Raw genomic sequence first — 22,062 nt, forward strand, 5'->3', positions numbered from 1 at the left:
AGAGCCAGGATGCGCGACAACAGTCGTAGCGAACAACAGTGAAAAACTCCCAGTCGTGGGTTGCAGCCCGTCTCCGCCGCTCTGTACGAATACCTCCCGTCCGTACATTTTGGACAAACACTGGTCACTCTAGCTACTTGCGATTGTTGGTGTTCTGTCACGTCATTTGTGTTCGCGTCCCTGACTTGCCAGTTGGAAGACTTAAATCCGGCCCTTCTGCCATTCCAACTACGTCTTCCAAAACAGAGAAGAAGGGACCGTTTGAAATTTGTCGTCATTGCTACAACCGTGGCATCTGGCCATCTGCGCTGATTGCCATACGGCTCTGGTACATTAGACATATCATACTTTTGTCTCGATGCTCGCCTCTAAGATTCATACAGAAACCACACATATACAACACCCTGCTGGGCCAGACCCCTCTCATTCCAGATTTTCCGCCCGATTTTCAAAGACGTCCTCTTCTGGTAAGAGGGATCGCGTCACCAGTTCATCTGGCGCGTCTAAAATACTCGCCGACACGCACCCATCCACATTTGAGACAAGCATGGCGGACACAGGCGGCGTCGCGTCTTCCTCAAATGCTATGAGGCGGAGCGAGAGCTCATCAAGTCTTTTTTCAGTCTTCAAGTCAATGTCGATTTCTCACCGACGGCGCCGGGACTCGTCAGTCTCTACACGCAGCACCGCGACAACTGCTACGGTCGATAGTCAGTCGTGCCGTCCTGACTTGCCCGACGGCGCTCGCAATATGATGTACAGACATGTGGAGAAAACCGGAAGCTCGATGTCTCTATTTGTTCCTAAGCTGCGAGCAAAGCAAGCCCGCGAACAAGATCAGCAGTCAACAACACCTACTCATGGTCTTGAACGAAGACGGAAACTTGCAGCTGGGTTCATTCGACGAGCGGTCACCGAACAACAGCAGGATCATAATCGGCAGGGCCAACGGGACCCATTGAAAGTTGAAACTGCCAGTAACAAATATGACGCTGAGTCGTTGGCATCGACGACGAACACCTCCAGTTCCCGTCTGCGCAGCATCTCTCAGAAGTTTAGCTCAAGCAAACACTCGTCTGGGTTCTCAGCAGCGTTGGCCACAGGTGAAGGTTTGACTCAGAAAGTCAAGGCGAAGGCGTCTTCGTCATTGCTGTATAGCAAAAACAGTTCGCAGAAAACATATGGTGAGAATCCATCGACCTCATCTGAGGTTGTACGTGCACTCTACAGCGTCGATGACTTGGCCAACATGAGCCAGAACAGAAATTACACGACTACTCAGCGTGGCTATCTCCCCCAGTCTCCACGTCAACATAGCGTTTATATTCAACCGGGTATAAACAGCAGCGCACAATGCAATACGAATACGCCGTCGTCCAGAAAGGTGAGTGGTGGAAGTACCATCTCGGCGACGAGTAGTACCACCTCGGGATTCGCCGACGACACAAGCAGTATCACAACGGTCAATAGTAGCACCAGTACGAGCCCTGTACCAGGTTCACGCTTGAATGATCCCAAGGAAAATGCCGTAAGTGGTACTTCGTCTGCTTCATCGAACTCTATTCATCCGGTAGGCGGAGTCTGCTGGATTGGAGAGCGCGGCACCACACTCCGTGCTGGTCACGCGTGGGACTATTTTGCGGAGGACACAGACGAAGAAGACGATAGGGACGTTTACTCCCTAAAGGCAGCCGCGTTGAGCGGCAGCATTCGGTCACGCACAAGCAACTCAGATTGTAGCAAGCGCCGCTCGAACGATACAGAGGCTTCGTTAAGACGCAGCGGGCAGGATTTCAGATTCGATACAATGGACGAGAATACGGTCAGGATTTTGGCTGTTTGAGAGCCGAAATTTTGAATATTCGTCTTGTAAAAAGGCGTAAGTCATGGTTTGAATATTTTAGATACTGTGCTTCGCCGCTTGATTATCATGCTTTCTATACCTGATTTCCACGAGGGTATATGTACCATTAATGGCTTATGTCGCTATATACATTCGATTTGTGCACCAAATATTACACTGGACGCTATTGTACAAGAAGTTTATACACACACTAGAAATCTATTACACGCTATTACACTTTGCGAACTTGGTCATGGATTCGTTCTACCAGGTCTACTAGTGCCTTTCGCTCTTTAACCAACGTCTTCAATTGCGCTTGGCCGTCGCCTGCCAGGGATTTCAATTCCAAACCTAAAATCGGCCATAGGTATCCATACACAGCTGCATCCAGTACACCTGGCTCCCAGCCATTGATATAAGGAGTCCCCGAATCGGATAGCAGGTTCGCCAATGCGTCAAGAGCCTCCTCCGCGTTCGTAATGATACTTCTCTGAATAGTCTCCGTGATACGCGACACGCCAGTGCTCCCCGTGAGCAGTTGCTGCGCTTCACGCGATGCCGAGTATGCAAGTATGTGAGGTATGATAGACGTAGATGTGTCTGAGTGGCTATACGCTTGAGTCAACCGTGGGACCAAGATCGACTTGTAATTCGCAGGATATAGATACAACGTCAGCAGCCATGCGTCCCGAAGTCGAATGTCGACCAGGGATAATAGCGGGTTTTGTTTAGCAGTATCGAATGCTGGGAACGATGGGGCGATGGAAGCAAGCCACTGGTGAAACGCTTTTGATTCTGGGTAGAGAGTGCGAGGTAACAAGTCTGACTTTATTCTTGGACGAGAACGGAGGAACACGTACGGTACTGAGCCAGACTTTGGCGCCGCGTGGGGCGACGATGGAATTATTGCGAACTTGTCAGTGACGCCGGCGAGCTTGAGAATAGTCTAGGTATTAAATCAGCACATCATCATTGCAACCTAGTTATAAGATACTGGTACATACAAGAAGTCGTATCGATTGAGGATATATCGAATCATCAGCGGTCGAATGCACAAATGCCGTTCCAATCTAGCCCGAGTCAGAAGAGTACATAATTGTATCGACTTATATAGATACCTTGTCAGCCGGAGCTGGAAATAAGCAAGTGGACGGCAGCGATGCCTCAGGATACTTTACGAGTGGAAACTTGTCGAACACAGTCTTAATGAGCTTGGGGACTTTCATATACGTGAGATTTGAGGAACCTGGTTGGCTTGCGGATGAAGTCGTCGATTGACTTTGATCCGGCACGGATGCCAATCCCGACGTGTCAGATATGCTTGTTGAATCAGCCATGACAGCATATAATATCTAAAGCTAGAAGCACTTTCTAATTCGCGGTTGCCAATAAACAATAAACTACATCCGAAAACTGATGCCGGCTGTCTCGAAGGATCGCACGGTAACCGGTCGCCGGCATCGCGCCAATTGCTCTGTTACCCGGGCTTACCCTGCCTCACCACCTTGAAGATTCTTGGATCATGGTCGCAATCCATGAACTCGATCTCTATTCGTCACCGCAGCAATACTCCGTCGTTTCTCGTGACTGTTAGCCTAAAATTCTACAATGTCCACTCGTATGTTTCTGCGTGCTGCCACTCGTGCTGCTAAAGGTCCTCGTGCTCAGATTGGCAGTATTCTGAGGCAGCAGGCGATGGTCTGCAATGTCCGGGCTTTCAGTGCCATGCCTGTCGTTGCAGCTAAGCATGCTGGTGGAAAGGTTTCCAAGAAAGAAAAACGTAAGTGTTCTAGAGCCGGTACTTTTCTGCTGTGTTTTAACTAGATCTGGCGCCAGGTACGCAAATATCTCCCCGCGATGAGCTCGTGTCGATTTTAAATGATGAGCTCTCTTTCGAGGACTCGCAGGCAAAGGAGGAAGAGCCGACCTCAGGACTGGTGGAGATTTTGGACGCTCACGGATTTGAGGTAAGTTTGAGAGTGTGGCTTTGCCATATTTGCGTGGATCATGAATTGACCGCATGATGTGTAGTTAATTGAGCTTCCTGATGTCGACAACGTCACATTGAAAAAGACTACCGAGGACGGCACTGAGTGCGTATTCCACATAGTGCAAGCGCAAGCACCAGCAGCTAATTTTACCTAGGATTCTTGTTAAGTTTGTTCCTTCTGATGTGAACAGTTACACCGGCGAATCTGCTTACGGCGAGGAGGAGTTTTCAGAAGAGTTTGAGAATGAAAAGGAGCTCGAAGAGGAGAGTGAGATGGAAGAGGATTTCAATGAGGGATACTTGCCCACGAAGATTTATATTACCAAGGTAGGTAAGTTTCGATATTGTTAATGGCTATGCGCTGACTTTGTTGCAGCCCGGTAAAGGAACGGTTGTCATTGACGCCAACTCGGAGCCAGAGAACCTTGCGATCGAGCAGGTCACGTTCTTCAAGGACAGTGCAATCGCTCTTTCTGACGATGCCTTGGCAGAACAAACTCGAAAGAGCATATACTGGGGCCCTCCATTCCAGAACCTCGACCACAGACTCCAGGACGCCTACTATACCTATTTGGAGTCTGTCGGCCTGGACGGTGAAATTGGCGAATTCATCTGCTCGTACTCCAAGGTCAAGGAAAATCATCTATACCGCAAATCGTTGGAAGACGTCAAGAAGTTCTTCGAGTCGTAAATGTGTTTAGGATTGGGTTCGCGGCGGCTTCCGCATTTGTATAATGGCACTCTCTCCTTACGCGTAATGAAAAGTTTCTTCTTTGGTATATTTAGGTAGTAAATACATACAGCGGCTATCGTACATATGTGCTTATGCAACCTATGATACAACTCGTCTCTCTCGGCGAACTTTACAAAAGCTGACTTGGATTTGTCTTCAGCTTCTGAGCAATGGCAACCCATTGCTTATCTTTCCCTGTACCTAGCGATATCTGTGTCTGCCTTGAAGTCGCTACCGATTTGGCGTTGTCTAAGTGGCCCCGATGCAGCTCACGAACTATTAAAATGTTTTTGGCTATAGCGTCTGGCCTGCTTGTAAGATACGGGAGTACAATCTCTTCTTCTTCTTCATTAAGCGGGAGAGTCGCAACTTGATATGCACTGGAGTCCGGGCCGTTTGAGAGACACAAATCGATTAGCATCCTGTAATTCTCCGCTCGATCTTCTGGCGGCGTTGTTCTCTACAAGATCAGTCAGATGTTTTAGTCACAGTCTTGGTGAAGATGGGACGCACCACAAACTCAAGAGCCGCGAATATGGAGACTCGGCTGAGGGCATCCAAGTACACGGTAGCAGCCTCTCGCGTGTCGAGAATCGGGTTGGTGACGGCGACGTAGATGCGGATATACTGTGGTCCTCTGTCGCAGTACTTCAAGAGCGTGGTCAGGACTTTTTCTGTGAATTGTAATCGAACTGAAGGGTGAGTTAAGTTCGTCATTGCTTCCTGAAATCATTAGTTAGACTAGCTTATTGGCGGCGCAGAAGACACTCATACCTGGAATTGAAACCGGTCTAGCGCGTGCACGCCATCTATTAATCGTTTGTGCGCGTCAGGCAACAGCACGCTATCGACGTAGTCGCTGGCCCTCTGAGGTCCGTAGTCCTTTAGGATGTAGTACAACAAGCAGTGCTTTTTCAGTATATCTGCATTCGCGGTAGCAATGTGGTCATATAAGAAGTGTAGCGCTATCGAGTCCCGAGGTGGATACAAATCCTGAGCTACATGTACGTTAGTAATACGGTCACAAGCGCGCATAAAATAGGAGAATACCATCTGAAACGGCAGCTATGCCGGTGGCTAGTAGATCGAAGAAGAGATAGCCATCCAGATTGTTTCGCTGCGTTGATAGATCATTGAGAAGGTGTCGATCGTAAGGGAATTCGGCAGACGGAAAAATAGCCTCGATGCCTTCTTCCACTTCTCCGTCCATGTTCACGACACACGGTGTAAGTAATGGTATTTGCGGACCTGACCTTGAAACTTCACTTGGGGAAACAGAAACGAACCTGCGCGTTCTATGTTTGGCAGGGGCATTGGATTAGGTCGGACCCCTGAAAAGTCCAGTCGCTAGTGGCTAGTGGGTACTGTACTCCTCGGGCATTCCCTGATCTGGCTTACTCATGCTGCAAACGTAGTCAAATCTTTATGATATATTTCTGCACCTATAATAATGCGTATGCAGAAAGGCCATTCCCGCATTAGGAACATTTTTGTAGTCGCAGTCGCGAGCCGCAAATTGCTTAAGCGTTGATTTATTTACATTTCTATAATACAAAATAAGTTACAATATGTACAACGGGAGAAATATTTGCGAAATCAAACCCAAGTACGCCAATAATAATAAATAATAATAACTCTTTATATATCATACTGCCACGGATGTTCGCTACGTTCAACTACTTTGTCTCGGTATCACTTTCCTTGCCCGGCTTATACGAACTGTCCCCATGCCTCATTAAAATCTCGAAACTTTCTTCTTCAGCATCTTTCGCAGCATCAATCGACTGTTCTGGTGTAAACTTTCTAAACGCCGTCCCAAGGTCGTCCCAAACGGTCGGGTCGAGGTGATAGTGGTCCTCAAGTTCTTTCCTCGTCCAGGCTTTTTTACTCAAATCCAAGATCTCCGCCAATTCCGCGGCTGAAAACAGTGTCCGCCGTCTATGAAGATCTTCTTGCTCTATTTTTCCTCGCTCGCTGACTAGCTCTCTGACTTTGAACATCTGCGCGACTGGATTGTTCTGCAAGTCGCGTTAGCCCGATATCCATGATTCCCACGACCAGCTGACGTCACTGTACCTGAATGTTATTTGACTGCGTGATATTTCCTTGAATATGCACGGGACCAAGTTTCTTCAGCATGTCATTAAACTGTGCATTATAATTCCCACTCCCACTGCCTATAATCGGGTCAGCCGACTGGGTCGATGCGACTGTACACGGCAACCCACCTGCATCGAAATCCTCCAGTCCCAAGGCCAAATCATTCATACTAGGATTCTTCTTCCCCTGAAACGCAGACTCAACAGGCTTAATCACATCATCTATCGACTCCGGCCCAATACTCGGCCTACGTGGCACGACAGGCGTCGGCGGCGGTCGCGCTTCACTTTTTAGCAGGTTCTCAACACCGCCCCGGGCAGCTGCAGACGGATACCTCCGCGTAGATTTGGATGCAGCAGAACCCATGCCTATCCAAAATCTGTTTAGAAACAAAAGAAATGTCGGGATCAGGAGTCGGATCAGGTGGTAACGTTGGGTACATGTCGCGGAAATTACGAACTTAAATTTTGGCCTTAACTGTGCTAGAATGGTGATGGATACGCAGTGGTATGCCTAACGTTGGATAAGGATGCATTGTAGTTCTTGCAGGTAACACTTAAGTTGACATTATTTCCGACCAATAGAGGTTAAATACAAAAGCCCTAATAAGCATTTACTGTATTTTTAACGACTCTTAATGCTGACAAGCGTCGGGGAAGGAAGGAAATCGATCATCCAGGGTTAGGGATTGGAGAAGTTGCGGCTTTTTGGGTTTTCCGCCATTTGCATGTCGGTAGCCTCTTTAGCTTAGTTGGTAGAGCGCAGCACTTGTATTTAGAATTTGAGATGCTGAGGTCAGCGGTTCAACTCCGCTAGGAGGCATATACTTTTTTGATTGCATGTGCTTCATTGTGCAAGCCTCTTTTTTTCATTCTGATAATTTGGATTTGAGAAACAATGTGATGAAATCGTGGCGACAAGAGTAAAAGGATAAACGAACTCGTATCCATTTAAGCTGCAATTCATCGCAGCAGCATCCAAAGTTGTGCCTACTCCTATTGCCTACGGTCACACAGCGTCTGATTAGCAGCTCAGATGGGATTGCAAATGCGCAAACGTACCGACCGAAAATCACTATTGACTAGTTAGTCGAAGACATCTTTGAATATATTCGGGCCGACACGACCGAAGCGTAAACAACCCGACGACGTCTCGACTACACCTGCCTTACTCGTCGACCTAGGAGAGGCCACGTTTAAGGCGCGTTTTTGCGTCTCTTGGCTGTCCGAGTCGGCAGTAGTCGGCAGCAGCTCATGAGCCACACCGAAACGTTTAATATGGGCGTTGAGGCTGATCACTTCCGTGATTTGCCTGCGGATCAGTAAGCACAGCCTCACGCAAATTGTAGCTCATGTGGAGCTCTATCGATACCTCGAGATGCATGATGCACGACGCCGTGCGGGTATGCTGGCCGGCGGAAGATCTGGTTCGGCGAGTTAAAATGCCCCGGCGACCACCCACTCTACGTCACCGGCATTGGCATATATAATCATGGCATGACTCCCTCGACAACCTGATATATTCACCTAACCGACATAACTATCCCTTTTTCAAAATATCGACTAGACAGCGATAATGCCTTCCTATCACGGATCCTGTGACTGCGGCGCGATCCAGTTCGACGCTGAAATCGACCGGCCCGACGGCGCCATTCTGTGCCACTGCGACGAGTGCAAGATAAGATATGGTGCCTTCTCGCCGGTGTACCCTGTTCCTGATGACAAGTACAAGATCACCCAGGGCGAAGAATATCTCAAGTCCTGGTCCTACAAGGGCGACTCTGGCAACCCTGTCCCTTGCACTTTCTGCTCCAACTGCGGAACAAACTTGTACCGACAGCCCAAGCCGTTTGCCGGCAACAAGATTGTGATCGCCGGCACTCTGAAGGACGCATGGAATACTGTGTGTTGCCACTCTGAGCTCCACATTTAATTTCGCTCTGCTAACAGATTATTGCAGGAGGAACTGAAGCCCACTGCGTCGGTATACAACAGCAAGAAGCTGCATTGGTTCGAGATAGACAACTTCACGAACCTCGACCAGGCGTAATTGTGCTGGCCAGCGAATCTGAATGTTCGCTCTTTTGATCTTACGACGGTTGGAGTTGCGAGGATTGCGGAGATTATGTATACTGTGAAAAATAATAAATACGGTTCTGTTGATCGATGCTTACTACATTAGTAATTACTAAAGAACAGCACCATAATTCTATCAGGGTGACCCAATGTGAATAGGACGTTTGTTATTGGAAAGCTTGATCCGGCAACAAAATCGACATACACAAGACTAACGGCCAAGCGGAAATATCCTCTCTGAGAATTGACGAGTGAGGACGGCGCCTTATCATGTAGTGCTCACGCGTCCAAAATTGCGAATACGCGTTAGCGAATGCGGTAGTCATTATTATGGCGCCGAGGATGAGAGTAAGTCGCGCTAAAAGCTAGCATGCGATTTTTTAACAGATACCTCATAGACAAACAACTAGAATGACGATTACAGCACAGAATAGATCATGTAACTAACAATTACACCGTATGTACAACCTGACCCAGCCTCGACTTGCCATTAAACCAAACTGCCAATCAAGATACCCGTAATATGTCCACCTATCCGATGCAAAAAAATACAATAACGACAAATGCTCTACTGCTGCCCGGAGCGAGTCCATTCGGAAGAACTGACACTGAGTTCCTCGATAGCCATACGCAGGCGTGCTATATCGATTTGATCGCCATTGAGACCCATGTCGTCGGTCGCGGACGAGCCGGAAGAGCCAGTAGTCGTAGTGTCAGCATTGCCGACGCCAGTCAGGTGTGCCAACACGACTTTTAATCGGCGCACGGCCGCCTGCCGGACCGTCTCATTAACAGCAGCGGCTCGACCTAACCCATGTCGCGATGGCGGACCAGCATCAACTCCAGATTCGCGGCACATTTCGGTCGACGTGTACTCTCGTATCCGTCTCTTGAGCCGTTCGTAATCCCATTCGTCCTCGGGGGACGCGAAGCGGGTCGTCGATTTGTACCAGAACCTGGAATCGTCGCCGTCGATATCAGTCTGCACTAACGAGTTTGCCACGCTCGGCCGACTTCGTTGCGGCAGAGGTGGGTGACGGTTCGCTGGATCGCGAGTGGTCGTTGGAACGGCCGACGGCGGAAGTGTGCGCGGGACGGCGCCAGGCAGGTCACGCGGGGTCAGGACGGCAGAGTACGCGCTATTAGAATTGTACTCTGCAATCCAGTCGATGTCTGTAAAGCAGTTTGTCGGGAGAGGGTACCCTTTGTTTGCGTCGAGTGGCCGGACAGGCACGCATGGCGTTGGAGGCAGGAGTGGAGTTTGGGCTGGTGCGGCGGTGTGGCTGCGGAAGCAAAACCGTTTGGTGCATGATTCGGGGGAGAAATCTGCCGAGTACTCCTCGTCGACTGGAAACTCGGACCAGGTGCTGGTGGAGGTTATGGTTCTGATTGACGGCTGGCCGGAGGACGATGATGAGGGCGCGGGACGCTGGTGCTGGTGTTCATGGGCGGAGTAGAAGTGCGATGTCGCTGTCCTGAGGACAGTCGGACCGCAGGAGGGCGATGTAGACATGCTGATATGTTGCACGCGCGAGGTTAATTGCAGATGCTCTGCGCGAGGAACAAACTTGCATTAATATGCCACAAGTCGTGGTGACTGGTGAGTGGATGGGATTCAATATATATTGACGCTGGCACGATGCGGCTCACAGTGTTGCCTACAGTGCAGTTTGATTACTCTTGGGAGATAGATGCCTGGAGTTCATCACGTAATTTCTCCCGGCCCCTGCATTTGAGACTGCAGCAGATATCTTTTATGTGTCATATACCGGAGCAACAGCAGTAATATCCGGCACGTTACCCAATTAGTGCTCGTCCTTCATTTATTAATACTACGACATCCGAGCCAGTCAATTAGCGACTGCACTTAGCAAAAGTATAACAATTTTAACGTTGGGTCTTGAAAGGATAACTAACTAGATATCAATAAACTCCAATAATATTTAGCATGCATTTTATATTTACAACTTTTCCGGTCCACAGCTTCCTACCTGCAATTAAACCATACCCATAAAATACAAAACTGTCGTGATCTACCCACTTACACCCATCCAACCATACTATCATTCATCATCATATGCAACACTATTTACTCTTCTCCCGTCACCTGTCGCTCGACCGCCCGCAACCACCGCCGCCGTCTCCATTCGCCTTTGTGCCCGGACGAAGTGGTATCGTACACCCATTTTGAATTACTATCGATTTCTGCGTTCACAAGAGACCGCTGTAGCACCCACTCCCCGGGGCGCAAATCCAGTTTCCAAGCCGAATCCCGCGCAAACTTCCACCCGACCGGCGGTAGAACCTCGTCCAAGAACCGGACACCTTGCGGTCGCTGCTTCGATGCGCGTTGCTGACTGAGGACGTCGTATGGAGCCGCGCTGAACAACCAGTCGTCCCACTCGTCCACATCCGAGTTCTTTTGTCGCTGGAGCTCAAAAATCTCGACGTGCCGATGCTCGGGGGGTTCGTCCAACACGATATCTTTCGCCACCAATGCGTCGAAAAGGTTGGACAGCTCTTGCTCGCGCGGAGTCACGTACATATCGTGTGACGATTTGAGCATGCGGCGCGCTTTGGGATGACCCATGCTGACAATGATCCATCCCCAGACAAGAAAAATGTGGCGCCAAGGCAGGTACGGTGAGAGCAGGAACATAACCGCACCGACGACAAGAAGCGCGAGATAGACGGCTGAGGAGTATTGTTCATCCTTAAAGTTCGTGGGCTTGGACAGCGCACCGACGATCCTATCGTACGCGTGGGTAAAGTCGTCCATGAAGTTCTGAATGTCGCGCATGTTCATCAAAAAATCGCGCGAGAGCTCTGGTACCGGTCGGAGCTCACGTGCTTCGGCTAGTGGCGGTCCCTCTGATGGGACGGGGAAACTTGCAAGCGGCGACGGAGGTGGTGGATGCCGCTGTACGAACGAGGGGACCATAACGCCTAACATGACAACCGTCACAGGAAATAGCACTAGTAGAAAGGGATACAAACATATGAACGAATAAATAGCCAAAGCTGAGAACGTGTGATTGGCATTCCGCCAGGTCAGAATGCGCATGATCTTGTACTGCAGTCTAAACACGACACCGATTCTGCAATCACGTTGGTTAGCAACGGATACATATACACGCTAATTCATCGTCTGACCTCGCATTCAACCGACTGAAATTGCGCGCCATGACCGGGACCGAGAACGCCGGCCGGTTCTTCTGGTCCTGGAGCCGCTCCGCGACATCCGACGAAGTCGATCCGCCGTTCGCGACATCGGCTGCAGGCAGGGCGGCTGCAAATAGTCGCTCAAGCAGCTTATCGGTTATGTGATCCTTCCGCGACTCCTTATTTCCGCTGCCATCTTGGGACGACGAAGAAGACGAAGAAGACATGGCATCATCGCCGCCGTAGAGAATGTCCTTCAAGGCGGCGAGCTCGCGGAACGAACGCGGGGCGTAGTTCATCGGGCAACCAGTATGCAAGCAAAGTTATCTGGACGAGGCAGCCAGACGCCGACCTGGGGTTTGCTACCGAGTGTGGGTGCGAGAAAAAGGGTATGATGAAGGAAAAGCTGGGTGATGACGTGGGGAACGTGATTGCCTCGGACAAGAGTATAAATGGCAACGTGCACGCGCGTAGACACTCCCGCGCAGATGCCAGCACGGTCCGCGCACACAGAGTCACGGCCCATGTGAACCTTCTAACAACTCATCTGGCCTTTTCAATTTATTTACAATTAGGTCCAACAACTAACTAGCAGCAATCATACGGACTAGTTTGAGTTTGTGGCTTGGACCTTGTTGCAATTGAACTTTGGAGGCTGCGTTGACAATCTCGCAGTAAAAGTGCAATAAATTTTATGAAGTATATTTTGCAAAATATTCTATTATGATTTGTGGCCATGGCAGTTACGCCCCGGCAGAGTCATCGACCATGTGCGAGGGTCAATTCCTCATTTAGCAGGCTAATTCTGGTCGACTAAGCTAGACTGTATTATTGGTTCAATCTGAGCGGAAGTCGCGGCAAATTCAGCCGCCAGACTCATGACGTCATCATCACTGGCGGGCCGAATCTCATTTAGCTCGGATAAGTTATGCACAGCAAATAATATTTCCCCACACAGCAATTACCCGGTCTGAAGGTCGCTTGCCGGAGAGCAGCCGGCATTTGGCATGGCTTGTGCTAGCGCTCATTTGGGCTTGTTGCGCACTCAACATAAAACTTGTCGCCAGACTAATTTAACTATATCCAGGGCGGTTAATGTAGTTTTAGAGAGCCGTCGAACTTGGCAGAGTCCGGCGAGGCCGGACTCAATACGCGGAAGTTGAAGCATGTTTTCTTATTCACGGTTGTTGTATATAGCAATTTCTACAATGTTGCATCGTACAATATTAAGTTAATTGCGTTAACAAATGCAGAAGAATCTGCTTGGTATAGTTAGTCCATCTTCAGACCTTTCTCATCAATCCTCCATCAAGGTTTGCAGTATCCTTACCCGCTACACGTACACCGCAGAACTTCGTTCACAGCTCACTCTCTCGCATATATGTGCCCGTAGAATCGTTTGAAATATAATTACAACTTGACTTTACTGACGAGATATATATAAAGGAGTGAAAAGCTCACACCAAATGAGTTGGGACTTAGCCAGCGACAGGAGGTCCGGGTAACAAGCATCGTTGATTAAGCGAAAACTGTCGATCGCGTGCTCGCAGGTTTTTCCAGTGGTGATTCCGCCCCAAATTCCTTCGCTTGTCAACGTTGATTCACTCTGGTCGGCCTTCCAATTTTGCTGCACGTCGCCGTTATTAACATTCCAGAATTCTTCCGCTTCTGGTCTGGAACAAGCGTCCGCGCTTCTAGTTAAGTCCTGATCGCCCCTGGGATCCGGGGAGTCTGGTAAAAGATAATGTCTCCTCCGGTCTCGTTATCTACGTCGTCTCCCCGCTGCTCGCCGCTCATCCTCGCGCTCTCGTCTGCTGCTTCGACACCATCCGCCTCGCCAACCGCACCTATCTCGCCTGCTCTTCTTGCTCTCGCTGCTGCTCCCGGTACAATCCTCGGCGCACATAACCCGTCACAGCCAATGCAAGTTGCAGCCCGTGAAGCACCGTCGCCACTCCTCCTCGCATCCTCACCTGTCCTCGCAACCGCCTCCGCGAACATCACGCCTTCGTCGTCCACAACGACCGTCACGAGCCCATCCCCATCCCCGTCGCCGCTGCTCCCAGCGTCTCCGTCGTCAGCGTCGTACCATCGTCATCATCAGATGAAGCCCCGCAACCCGGCGTTCAACATGAGCATGCCCTCTCCACCACGCTTCGTCTCAAACGCGAACGTGAACAGAATGTACACTGCTCAGTCAGCACAGCAACAACAACAGCAGCAAGCAAACCAACCATCCGATGCGACGCCGTATCTCATGCCAGTGGGATCGCCTCTCGGACCAGTCACACCAATGCTCCTAGCCGACGAGGAGTTCCAGTTCCCGCTGCCCTCGACTTCGCCATCTCTCGGCTCCAATCTGTCCCTCTGCAGTCTGAGCTCCAGCGCCGGCAGCACGTCTTCACAAAGCTGGGCGCGCCATCGACAAATGCGGTATACCCAGCAACAAACAGGCTCCACGGCCGGCTCCGCCGCAGGGCTAGCCCGCGTAGCGACGTACTCGTCCTCAGCTAATCCCCCCACGTCCTCGCTTCTCGGCTCATCGCTGACCGGCAGCACCTCAAACTCTTGCCGTCAGTTCTCGTCAATTTCGCCTTCGCCTTCGCCTCTGTCACCATTATCGCCGCTGTCGCCCGCACTGTCAGGCTCCAATCCAGAAGACGACGATGACGAGGATGTCGACGACATTCGCATGGAGGGAATGTGAGTCTGTTTGTAATAATTCGCCACTTTATATAGCATATACTTGGTTAGGCACGAAAATTGGATTGCATCGGTTTGGTATTGTATTTGCTTTGGAGTTCTATGAATGGTGTTAAGGGGGCAGCGTGCTATCTGCTATTTTAACTTATAACTGTATTGTGCATAGTATTATACCTAATATTGGTCTAAATATGATGTTCTTCGCCACAATTTTATACCTAATACTGGCTTAAGTGATGTTTTTTGTCACAATTTAGATAAAATCAACGATTGGATTCAGTACCAGACCCAACGTTTCAAACATTCAAAACGCCGAGATCTTGCATTCAGCATGACTGGCAATGGAGACAAGCCTCAACGCACTCGCATGTGCAGCTGAGTAGAAAGCAAAGGTCGAGATGGTGTGGCGGTGGTTATGTTCTTCGAGGTTACATGTTTTGTTATTTCTGCAGGATTATAGATTCCCGCTTGTAACGTAATGTATGGGGAACCGGGTCATATGGTGAACCTGGTCACCAAATACCCCACTCTACTTTGCGAACTCTTTAACTTATAACATGGGTTATAATCAACATTCTAAAAGCGATCAATCTGAAGAAAAGATCCAAAAGGCTATTCTGGCCTTAGAAAAGAATGAATTTCCATCCATTAGAAGTGCTGCCCACCAACTTTGAAGTTCCCAAGTCAACGCTCGTCGATCGAATGGCTGGAGCTAAATCGCGTACTCAGTCTCACGAAACCTACCAGATCCTCTCGAACGCGGAAGAAAAGACACTAGCACGATGGATTACACGTCTTACGGCGACAGGCTACCCTGCACCACCGGCGTTGTTGAAAGAAATGGCTGAAGAGATTCGTACTCGACGCGTTCAAGTCGCGTCGCGTCGAAATAACGAACCTACAGATTCTACTCCTATTGGCGACGAATGGCTCTACCGATTCCTAAATCGATATCCAGACTTGAAAGTTACTCACGCCAATTAGAATCTGCACGACATAAAGAAGCAACCTCCGACAAGATTACAGCCTGGTTTGACGCGTTTCAGCTCCGGCTCCAAGAACAGAACTACACACTCTGCGATATATACAATATGGATGAGACAGGATTTGCAGTTGGCGACACTCAATCTACGCGTATGATTATCGATTCTACTCAGAAATCAAATTGGAAGGTTACTGCAGGCAAGCAAGAGTGGGTAACTGTGTTGGAATGTGTCGACGGAGCCGGCGGCGCCCTACCACCAATGGTTATTTTTAAGGCCCAGAATACCAATTCAGTATGTATTCCGCAGAATACACCTCCCGAATGGCGATTCTCAACGAGTACTAGCGGCTCGACATCTAATGGCCATGGTTATGAGTGGTTACGGAAAGTATTTGAGCCAGAGTCACGCAAGAAGTCTAAAAATCAGCCACGGCTACTGATTATGGATGGCCATTCTAGCCACATCACGGGCGATATGATTGCGTTATGTATGGAGAGTGGTATTGACCTTCTTATTCTACCTCCTCGTTGTTCGCATTTACTTCAGCCACTTAATGTTGGGGTGTGTGGGCCATTAAAGATATATCATGCCAAAGAGGTGGACCGGCATACTCGGGCTGGTATACAGCGAATAAACCGCGATGATTGGGTTGAACTTTTTCAACGCATTCGAGAGAAAGCTCTTACACCTCAGAACATTCAAAGTGGGTGGAAAAGAGCTGGTTTGATTCCATTTAGTCCTCGGCGAGTGTTAAATAGGCTTATACTTCCAGCTCCTGAGCCGCCATGTACTCGTCAAATCTCAACTAATATTATGGACCTAGACCTCTCCATTCTTGAGAACTCTCCTACAGATGGAACAGGACTAAAGCACACAAATTTGGTCTTTAATACAGCTCTGGCAAGCAATGAATCCCCTGCTTCACCAACTCGGCGATATGCGATGCGAATGACCCAGCTGGCCGAAAGTCAGAATGCTGAATTAACGATTCTACGGAAGGAGCTTCAAGAGTGTAGGGAGTTGCTTCAGTCCCATAAGAAACGAACCAAGGGTAAGAGGATCAAATTACGGGGCGAATTTGTGTTTAGTACAGAGGAAGCGTTGAAAATCGTTCGCGAGGCGGAAGAGAAACCTAAGGCAAAACGACCACGTAGGCGGCCACGTAAGCGCCCAATTGAAGAAGTAGATACAGTACAAGAAGAGGAAGAAGTAGAGAACAGTTCGAGCGAGTCGGAGTTGGATTTGGTCAATTGTGTGGCGCGTAGGACAAGATCAAAGTTAAAAGTTTGATGAATTTAGTGATCAGGATCCCATATGACCCGGTTTCCCATACATTACGTCTATAGGAAACTCAAGGATCAGGTTCCAGACCTCTTGATAGCGTATGCACGCAATTACTCTATAGAACTATTCCACACGATGCTACAATCCCATGCAACCAATAACATACAAAACCAAACACTCGCCCTTACGATCGCACATAGATTACTTACTAGCCTTTCTCTTCAACGCTCTCATCTCCTTCTTCATGCGCCCATCAACCATCTTATATCGTCCCTTGACGCCCTTCGGACGACCCATAATACCTCTGTTGGCGCCACGAGCAACAACAACCTTAACCTGTGGCTTTGTGGTCTTCTTTGACGCCTTGCGCATGAGCTTTTGGATACTTTCCGCCTTTTCTTTCTCCGACTTGCTAGGATCTTCAATAATGATGTCCGACTTCTTGCGCAACCTCTCGAGCTTCCGAGCAGCTTTCATCTTCTTTCGGGCTTTGGCCTCTTCAACCTTCTTGATGGGCCGCGCGTTAAGAGCACGTAATTTAGCCTTGATTGCAGCCGCCGCTTCGGCGGTGACAGGCCGGATAGCCTTGCTAAACCGATCCTCGTCATCCAAAAACCACTGCGGCAAGCCATCGCGGTCGCGCATCGAGTACCGATTGTAGGATTCGTCTATCACGTCAGATTTGGATTTCTCTTTAAGAGCAAGCTGATGGGCAAGCGTCATGGCTTCAGCCGTGATAATATCGATATTCGGAGTCGAACGTTCGTCTTCGGCCGCCTCCTCATCGCTGCTGTCGTCGTCGCTCCAGGATTTTTTCTTTGGCTCCTTGACTTCCTTGACGACCTCAAATGAGTTCCTGTCATCTTGGCCGGCACTGGCCTTGCTCTCCTCATCGGGCTCGGCCTTCGGGTGGTCTTGCAATTTCCGCAGCTCGACTATTTTATTGATCGCTTCATCCGAGTCACTCTCTGAGTCCAAGCCATCTATATCTTTAAACACGGTCTGTCCAAAAAACTTGTGCGCCGTTTTGCTCAACCCGTTAATTTTAGCGTCATTGTTTTCCAATGCCGTCAGCAGGTTTCTGTTCTTAGGCGTTGGCTCGTCATCCTCAGACTCGGCGTCGGAAGAAGACTGGTAGTCCTCGTCGAACTTGATCCCATCATCCTCGTCATCGCCGTCGGACTCCGATGCGTGTTCTTCGAAACCAGTCCATTCAGAGTCGGGATGCTCCTCTCTGGATTTTTTGGCCCGATATTTGGCGTCATTGTCTGCTCGTTGTTCTTGATATTGCTCGTACATGACATCGAGCTCGTCCTCGAGCCTGTCTGCGTCCTCGTCGCTGTTCTCGCCGATCTCAATTTCCCCGAAGTCTTTCTTCTTTGCATCCTCGTTCGTAACGATCATGTTCATCTTGCCCCTTGCGAGCGTCTCGAGCTGGCCACTCTTCTCGACCTCCTTCAAGCTGAAAAGCGAATCGCTGCCGACCTGAGCCGCCTCGATACCGATATCAACCGGATTCAGCATGCCAAGCTGCATGCGAGTGACCTCCTTCTGCCGCTGCTCGTTCTTCTTCCGACGCTCGCGTTTCAGTCTCGCGGCTTCCTTATCCTGCAGTCCCTGGAGCTCGTATTCAATTTTTTCCTCCTCGGTCATGTTTGCAGTAGGATCCTGCTCAGCCTCTGCCGTATCTTCGTCGTCCTTATCCAATCCGATCGCAGCGCGGCATTTGAGCCGCCACTTGAGCAAGAGTCGAAAATCTTTCTTGCCGAGAACTTTTAGATCCTTGCAGAGCTCCTTAATCTCGGTTGACGTCTCTTCTAACTTCTTGACAATCTTGAGATCTCTGTGTAATTCTTCCGGCGAGGGTGGCTGCTCGTTCTGCTCTGTATCCTCGATTTCGACACGCCCTTCAGTCGCGACGTCCGGAATCTCAAATTTGAACTCGGACATTGATCCCAACGCCGCAATCGCATCGTTACCTTTAACAAAGTCCAACACCGACATCGTCTTAAACTGGGTATAATTTCCTTCCTCATAACCATCTCTCTTCCTCTTCTTCTTCTCGGGATTAAACACTTTTGCCTCGTAATTTGGGGTCGGGTCAGTCAAATCCTCAAACACGGACCTCGGATCCAAAAATTTCGGGTCAATCCGCTTCGGCGCCTTAAAACCTCTGCACACTACGAAAATCTCGGCCGACACATTTCGCGAGGCGGGTGGCTTGGTTGCCTCGACTTTGCTGAATAGCTGGTTAAACACCCACAACAAGTTATTGTAATCCTTCGACCTGAAAACTTTGGTCACGAAAATGCCGCCCGGCATGAGGAATTCGGTCGCGAGCTTGAGGGATTGCAGCACGAGTTCGGACTGCGTGTACGCGTCCTGGACCCACGCGGTACCAACATTAGGCGCACCGTCGTGGAGCACGCAGTCCGCTTTCCACGTCTTCAAATGCTGTCGTAATTGAGCGCGGCATTTGTCGGACGTGATATCTTCTTGGAACGTGATGACCTTCGGAATTGGCTTAATAGGAGCCAAATCCACACCGACAATCAAACTGTCCACCGGGCATAAACTGGCAGCGACTTGACACCACGACTTTGTTGATCATCAGTACTTTGTTCAAAAAGAAAAAGGAAATGCACAAAGAAGCTTACACCGGGCGCGGCACAAAGATCGATAACGACTCTCGATTTTTCTAGAAAGCCACCATGTTTCTGGTTAATCTGCAGAATCTTGAACGCAGCACGGGCACGGTATCCCTACGGATCATTAGCAATGAGCGAGAACCTATCTCGCCTTCCACGGGTACCTTTTCTTTGGCAAGACGGTAGTAATGATCCAACCGACCTTTGCCAAACTTTTTCTGCGTCTTTCCCATTTCTAGTTGCTAATTTAACGCACAGCTAACAAAATCAATAAAAATATCAAATATATGAGTCCAAAAAGTTTTTCTGATGGGCTTGGGAGGTTTGAGACCGGGTAATAAGCCGCGCTCTGTGCCGTAGCGGGTTAGGGTGTAGAGTACGGCCGATATCGGAAATCCCGTATACATATTATTACACACCAAACACCAAATACAGAATCATAAGTACGGTAGATAAGATGTCATATTCTGCTGAGTCCTGACGGTGAATTTATTGCAAGTTCGTCTCGCGTTGTGCCCAGTCGCCTCATCGAGCTTCGGCCAAGTTGGCGGGGGAATGGCACCGACTCTCCAGAAAAATTTCAATTTATGATTAACTGTAGGAACTAATTGGTACGATACGTCAATTAGGTGTTTAACCAGTTGTGGATATTGTCAGTGTGTGTAATTGTACGAACCGGTCAAGTCGGACTAGTCGAGCGCGTGAAGTACGCGTCGCGGGAGTCCAGGATGTGGATAAGGGTTTTACCTCTCCGCCAGCGACGAAAATCGTCGCGTTAGTCGAGGCTCTTTTCTCGCCGCGTTTTCAGCCCGACAATATAAACCCCGGCGCAGCTATTGTGCCTCGTCTTTTTTTATTTCACTGTGGCGAAACTTGCATCACGGTGAATTGCAGAAATAATCTGATCACGCGGAGGGCCCTAATCGTGATCCCAGCGTATGAACATGTCGTCGTCCTCGTCCGCGTCTTCGCCGCTTCGAAATAGTGAGGACGAGCTCACGACTCCGCCGTCATCTCCACCAATGTCGCACTTCACGTCGGTCTCAGCGACGACTAAGCCGAGCCGTTCTGCAAATCCTGAGGAAGAATCGTATCTGTCACTATGTGCGCAAATTCTCTCGACCGGGGAGAAGAGACTCGACCGTACCGGCACTGGCACGCTGTCCCTGTTCGCGCCACCACAAATGCGATTTTCCTTGCGCCACAACCGTTTCCCGCTATTGACCACCAAGCGGGTATTTCTAAAGGGAATTGTCCATGAGCTACTGTGGTTCGTGTCGGGGAGTACGAACGCGGTTGACTTGGCGGCGAACGGCATCCACATTTGGGATGGCAATGGATCGCGCGAATATCTCGACAGCGTCGGGCTTAGTCATCGGGAAGTCGGGGATCTCGGTCCGGTCTACGGGTTCCAGTGGCGACACTTTGGCGCAGAGTATGTTGATGCAAAGACGGATTACAACGGCAAAGGCGTGGACCAGTTGAGGGACCTGATCTGGAAGATAAAGAATAAGCCGTACGACCGCCGACTAATCCTTACTGCGTGGAATCCGGCTGACGCGCAGAAGATGGCGCTCCCACCGTGCCATATGTTTGCCCAATTTTACGTGTCGTACCCGAACGGGCCAGATGGGCAGGGCGAGCTATCCTGCTGCCTGTATCAGCGGTCGGCAGACATGGGATTAGGCGTGCCGTTTAATATCGCAAGCTATGCGCTTTTGACGGTTATGGTTGCCACTGTGTGTGGATTGAAGCCGGGCGAGTTTGTGCATTGCTTGGGCGACGCACATGTTTACCTAGATCATGTTGACGCGATGAAGACGCAAGTCGATCGGGTGCCGAGAGAGTTTCCAAAGTTGTTTGTCAAGCGGGATGTTACAGACATTGATGATTTTAGATTTGAGGACTTTGAAGTGGTTGGGTATAATCCGCATGGTAAGATTCAGATGAAGATGTCAGTTTAGGCGGATGATGTCAGGAATTGTACGATAGTGCATAATGTAGGTATGACTTATGAGAAGTGGTCCCTATGGTTACGGTTGTATCATTGTTGCTTCTAGTGACTACTTAGATAATATCATGCATATGGGTGTTCACCTGAAGTCTGTGATCTTGACTTGTATAACTAAGCCCTCGAAAGAGCAGATTTGAATGTCTGTATTACAGGACATAAATTTCGGGTAACAATAAAGCCGGTATAAACGAATGCGGTTACAACCAGTGAACGACGGAGTTAATTAAGCTCAGGCCAACGTTATAGGCAGAGCGTTCATTCATGGAGGTATAATTGTGGAAATCATCCCATTTGGTATCGTGTTCGGGATGATACGAGATAAACTCCCAACCGAGCGGCTGCCGCACCAGCCCAATGCTTATTACGTCATGTTCACGCACCGCCACACTGAGTCACATGCTATGAAGAGATTTTGCCCCATTAGGCTAGCCGCTTCCCACTTCTGGGTCGCAAGCGGGGACCGACAAGCCACAATCTGGCCGCGCAACGGCGTGCTGATTTCGTTATCTGCACGGCCACAATCG

General features: G+C 49.4%; 11 protein-coding genes and 1 non-coding gene across 12 annotated transcripts; 6 read left to right on the forward strand and 6 right to left on the reverse strand.

Moving 5' to 3' along the window:
* The first annotated feature begins 66 nt into the window (after window positions 1–66).
* On the forward strand, window positions 67–1,959 carry POJ06DRAFT_60250 (uncharacterized protein). Its single transcript, XM_056191258.1, has one exon. It carries the CDS (start codon window positions 359–361, stop codon window positions 1,841–1,843), a length of 1,485 nt encoding a protein of 494 aa, XP_056046424.1. The 5' UTR covers window positions 67–358; the 3' UTR covers window positions 1,844–1,959.
* A 116-nt stretch (window positions 1,960–2,075) lies between these two features.
* On the reverse strand, window positions 2,076–3,069 carry POJ06DRAFT_235918 (uncharacterized protein; the record flags this gene model as incomplete). The annotated part of the gene is made up of 3 exons (XM_056185865.1): window positions 2,076–2,789; window positions 2,848–2,913; window positions 2,962–3,069. 3 exons carry the CDS (start codon window positions 3,067–3,069, stop codon window positions 2,076–2,078), a joined length of 888 nt encoding a protein of 295 aa, XP_056046425.1.
* A 326-nt stretch (window positions 3,070–3,395) lies between these two features.
* On the forward strand, window positions 3,396–4,650 carry POJ06DRAFT_299260 (mitochondrial glycoprotein). Its single transcript, XM_056190678.1, has 5 exons — window positions 3,396–3,623; window positions 3,680–3,810; window positions 3,875–3,936; window positions 3,989–4,160; window positions 4,210–4,650. The coding sequence occupies exons 1-5, from the start codon at window positions 3,452–3,454 to the stop codon at window positions 4,522–4,524; spliced, it is 852 nt and encodes a 283-aa protein (XP_056046426.1). The 5' UTR covers window positions 3,396–3,451; the 3' UTR covers window positions 4,525–4,650.
* POJ06DRAFT_273570 (nuclear pore complex assembly-domain-containing protein) lies at window positions 4,651–5,949 on the reverse strand. Its single transcript, XM_056189589.1, has 4 exons — window positions 5,617–5,949; window positions 5,341–5,564; window positions 5,080–5,289; window positions 4,651–5,026 (listed from the first exon to the last, which is right to left on the reverse strand). The coding sequence occupies exons 1-4, from the start codon at window positions 5,774–5,776 to the stop codon at window positions 4,697–4,699; spliced, it is 924 nt and encodes a 307-aa protein (XP_056046427.1). The 5' UTR covers window positions 5,777–5,949; the 3' UTR covers window positions 4,651–4,696.
* A 4-nt stretch (window positions 5,950–5,953) lies between these two features.
* Window positions 5,954–7,119, reverse strand: POJ06DRAFT_246229 (uncharacterized protein). The gene is made up of 3 exons (XM_056186756.1): window positions 6,795–7,119; window positions 6,643–6,743; window positions 5,954–6,584 (listed from the first exon to the last, which is right to left on the reverse strand). The coding sequence occupies exons 1-3, from the start codon at window positions 7,030–7,032 to the stop codon at window positions 6,243–6,245; spliced, it is 681 nt and encodes a 226-aa protein (XP_056046428.1). The 5' UTR covers window positions 7,033–7,119; the 3' UTR covers window positions 5,954–6,242.
* Window positions 7,120–7,402: 283 nt separating this feature from the next.
* On the forward strand, window positions 7,403–7,488 carry POJ06DRAFT_t17. Its single transcript has one exon. It is a non-coding gene; the product is annotated as a tRNA-Thr (tRNA).
* A 441-nt stretch (window positions 7,489–7,929) lies between these two features.
* POJ06DRAFT_60347 (Mss4-like protein) lies at window positions 7,930–9,040 on the forward strand. Its single transcript, XM_056191261.1, has 3 exons — window positions 7,930–8,568; window positions 8,626–8,792; window positions 8,848–9,040. The coding sequence occupies exons 1-2, from the start codon at window positions 8,242–8,244 to the stop codon at window positions 8,713–8,715; spliced, it is 417 nt and encodes a 138-aa protein (XP_056046429.1). The 5' UTR covers window positions 7,930–8,241; the 3' UTR covers window positions 8,716–8,792; window positions 8,848–9,040.
* POJ06DRAFT_60320 (uncharacterized protein) lies at window positions 8,954–10,389 on the reverse strand. The gene has a single exon (XM_056191259.1). The coding sequence runs from the start codon at window positions 10,252–10,254 to the stop codon at window positions 9,310–9,312; it is 945 nt and encodes a 314-aa protein (XP_056046430.1). The 5' UTR covers window positions 10,255–10,389; the 3' UTR covers window positions 8,954–9,309.
* A 272-nt stretch (window positions 10,390–10,661) lies between these two features.
* POJ06DRAFT_246233 (integral peroxisomal membrane peroxin-domain-containing protein) lies at window positions 10,662–12,397 on the reverse strand. Its single transcript, XM_056186757.1, has 2 exons — window positions 11,895–12,397; window positions 10,662–11,839 (listed from the first exon to the last, which is right to left on the reverse strand). The coding sequence occupies exons 1-2, from the start codon at window positions 12,200–12,202 to the stop codon at window positions 10,831–10,833; spliced, it is 1,317 nt and encodes a 438-aa protein (XP_056046431.1). The 5' UTR covers window positions 12,203–12,397; the 3' UTR covers window positions 10,662–10,830.
* Window positions 12,398–13,647: 1,250 nt separating this feature from the next.
* Window positions 13,648–14,610, forward strand: POJ06DRAFT_235925 (uncharacterized protein; the record flags this gene model as incomplete). Its single annotated transcript, XM_056185866.1, has 1 exon — window positions 13,648–14,610. One exon carries the CDS (start codon window positions 13,648–13,650, stop codon window positions 14,608–14,610), a length of 963 nt encoding a protein of 320 aa, XP_056046432.1.
* A 2,174-nt stretch (window positions 14,611–16,784) lies between these two features.
* Window positions 16,785–19,825, reverse strand: POJ06DRAFT_206411 (Spb1 C-terminal domain-containing protein). The gene is made up of 3 exons (XM_056185376.1): window positions 19,689–19,825; window positions 19,534–19,638; window positions 16,785–19,474 (listed from the first exon to the last, which is right to left on the reverse strand). The coding sequence occupies exons 1-3, from the start codon at window positions 19,755–19,757 to the stop codon at window positions 17,078–17,080; spliced, it is 2,571 nt and encodes an 856-aa protein (XP_056046433.1). The 5' UTR covers window positions 19,758–19,825; the 3' UTR covers window positions 16,785–17,077.
* A 506-nt stretch (window positions 19,826–20,331) lies between these two features.
* Window positions 20,332–21,816, forward strand: POJ06DRAFT_246241 (thymidylate synthase/dCMP hydroxymethylase domain-containing protein). The gene has a single exon (XM_056186758.1). It carries the CDS (start codon window positions 20,463–20,465, stop codon window positions 21,486–21,488), a length of 1,026 nt encoding a protein of 341 aa, XP_056046434.1. The 5' UTR covers window positions 20,332–20,462; the 3' UTR covers window positions 21,489–21,816.
* The last annotated feature ends 246 nt before the right edge of the window (window positions 21,817–22,062 follow it).

Source organism: Lipomyces tetrasporus, assembly GCF_029532465.1.
Source record: "Lipomyces tetrasporus strain NRRL Y-64009 chromosome Unknown POJ06scaffold_2, whole genome shotgun sequence".
Taxonomy (NCBI): Eukaryota; Fungi; Ascomycota; class Lipomycetes; order Lipomycetales; family Lipomycetaceae; genus Lipomyces; species Lipomyces tetrasporus.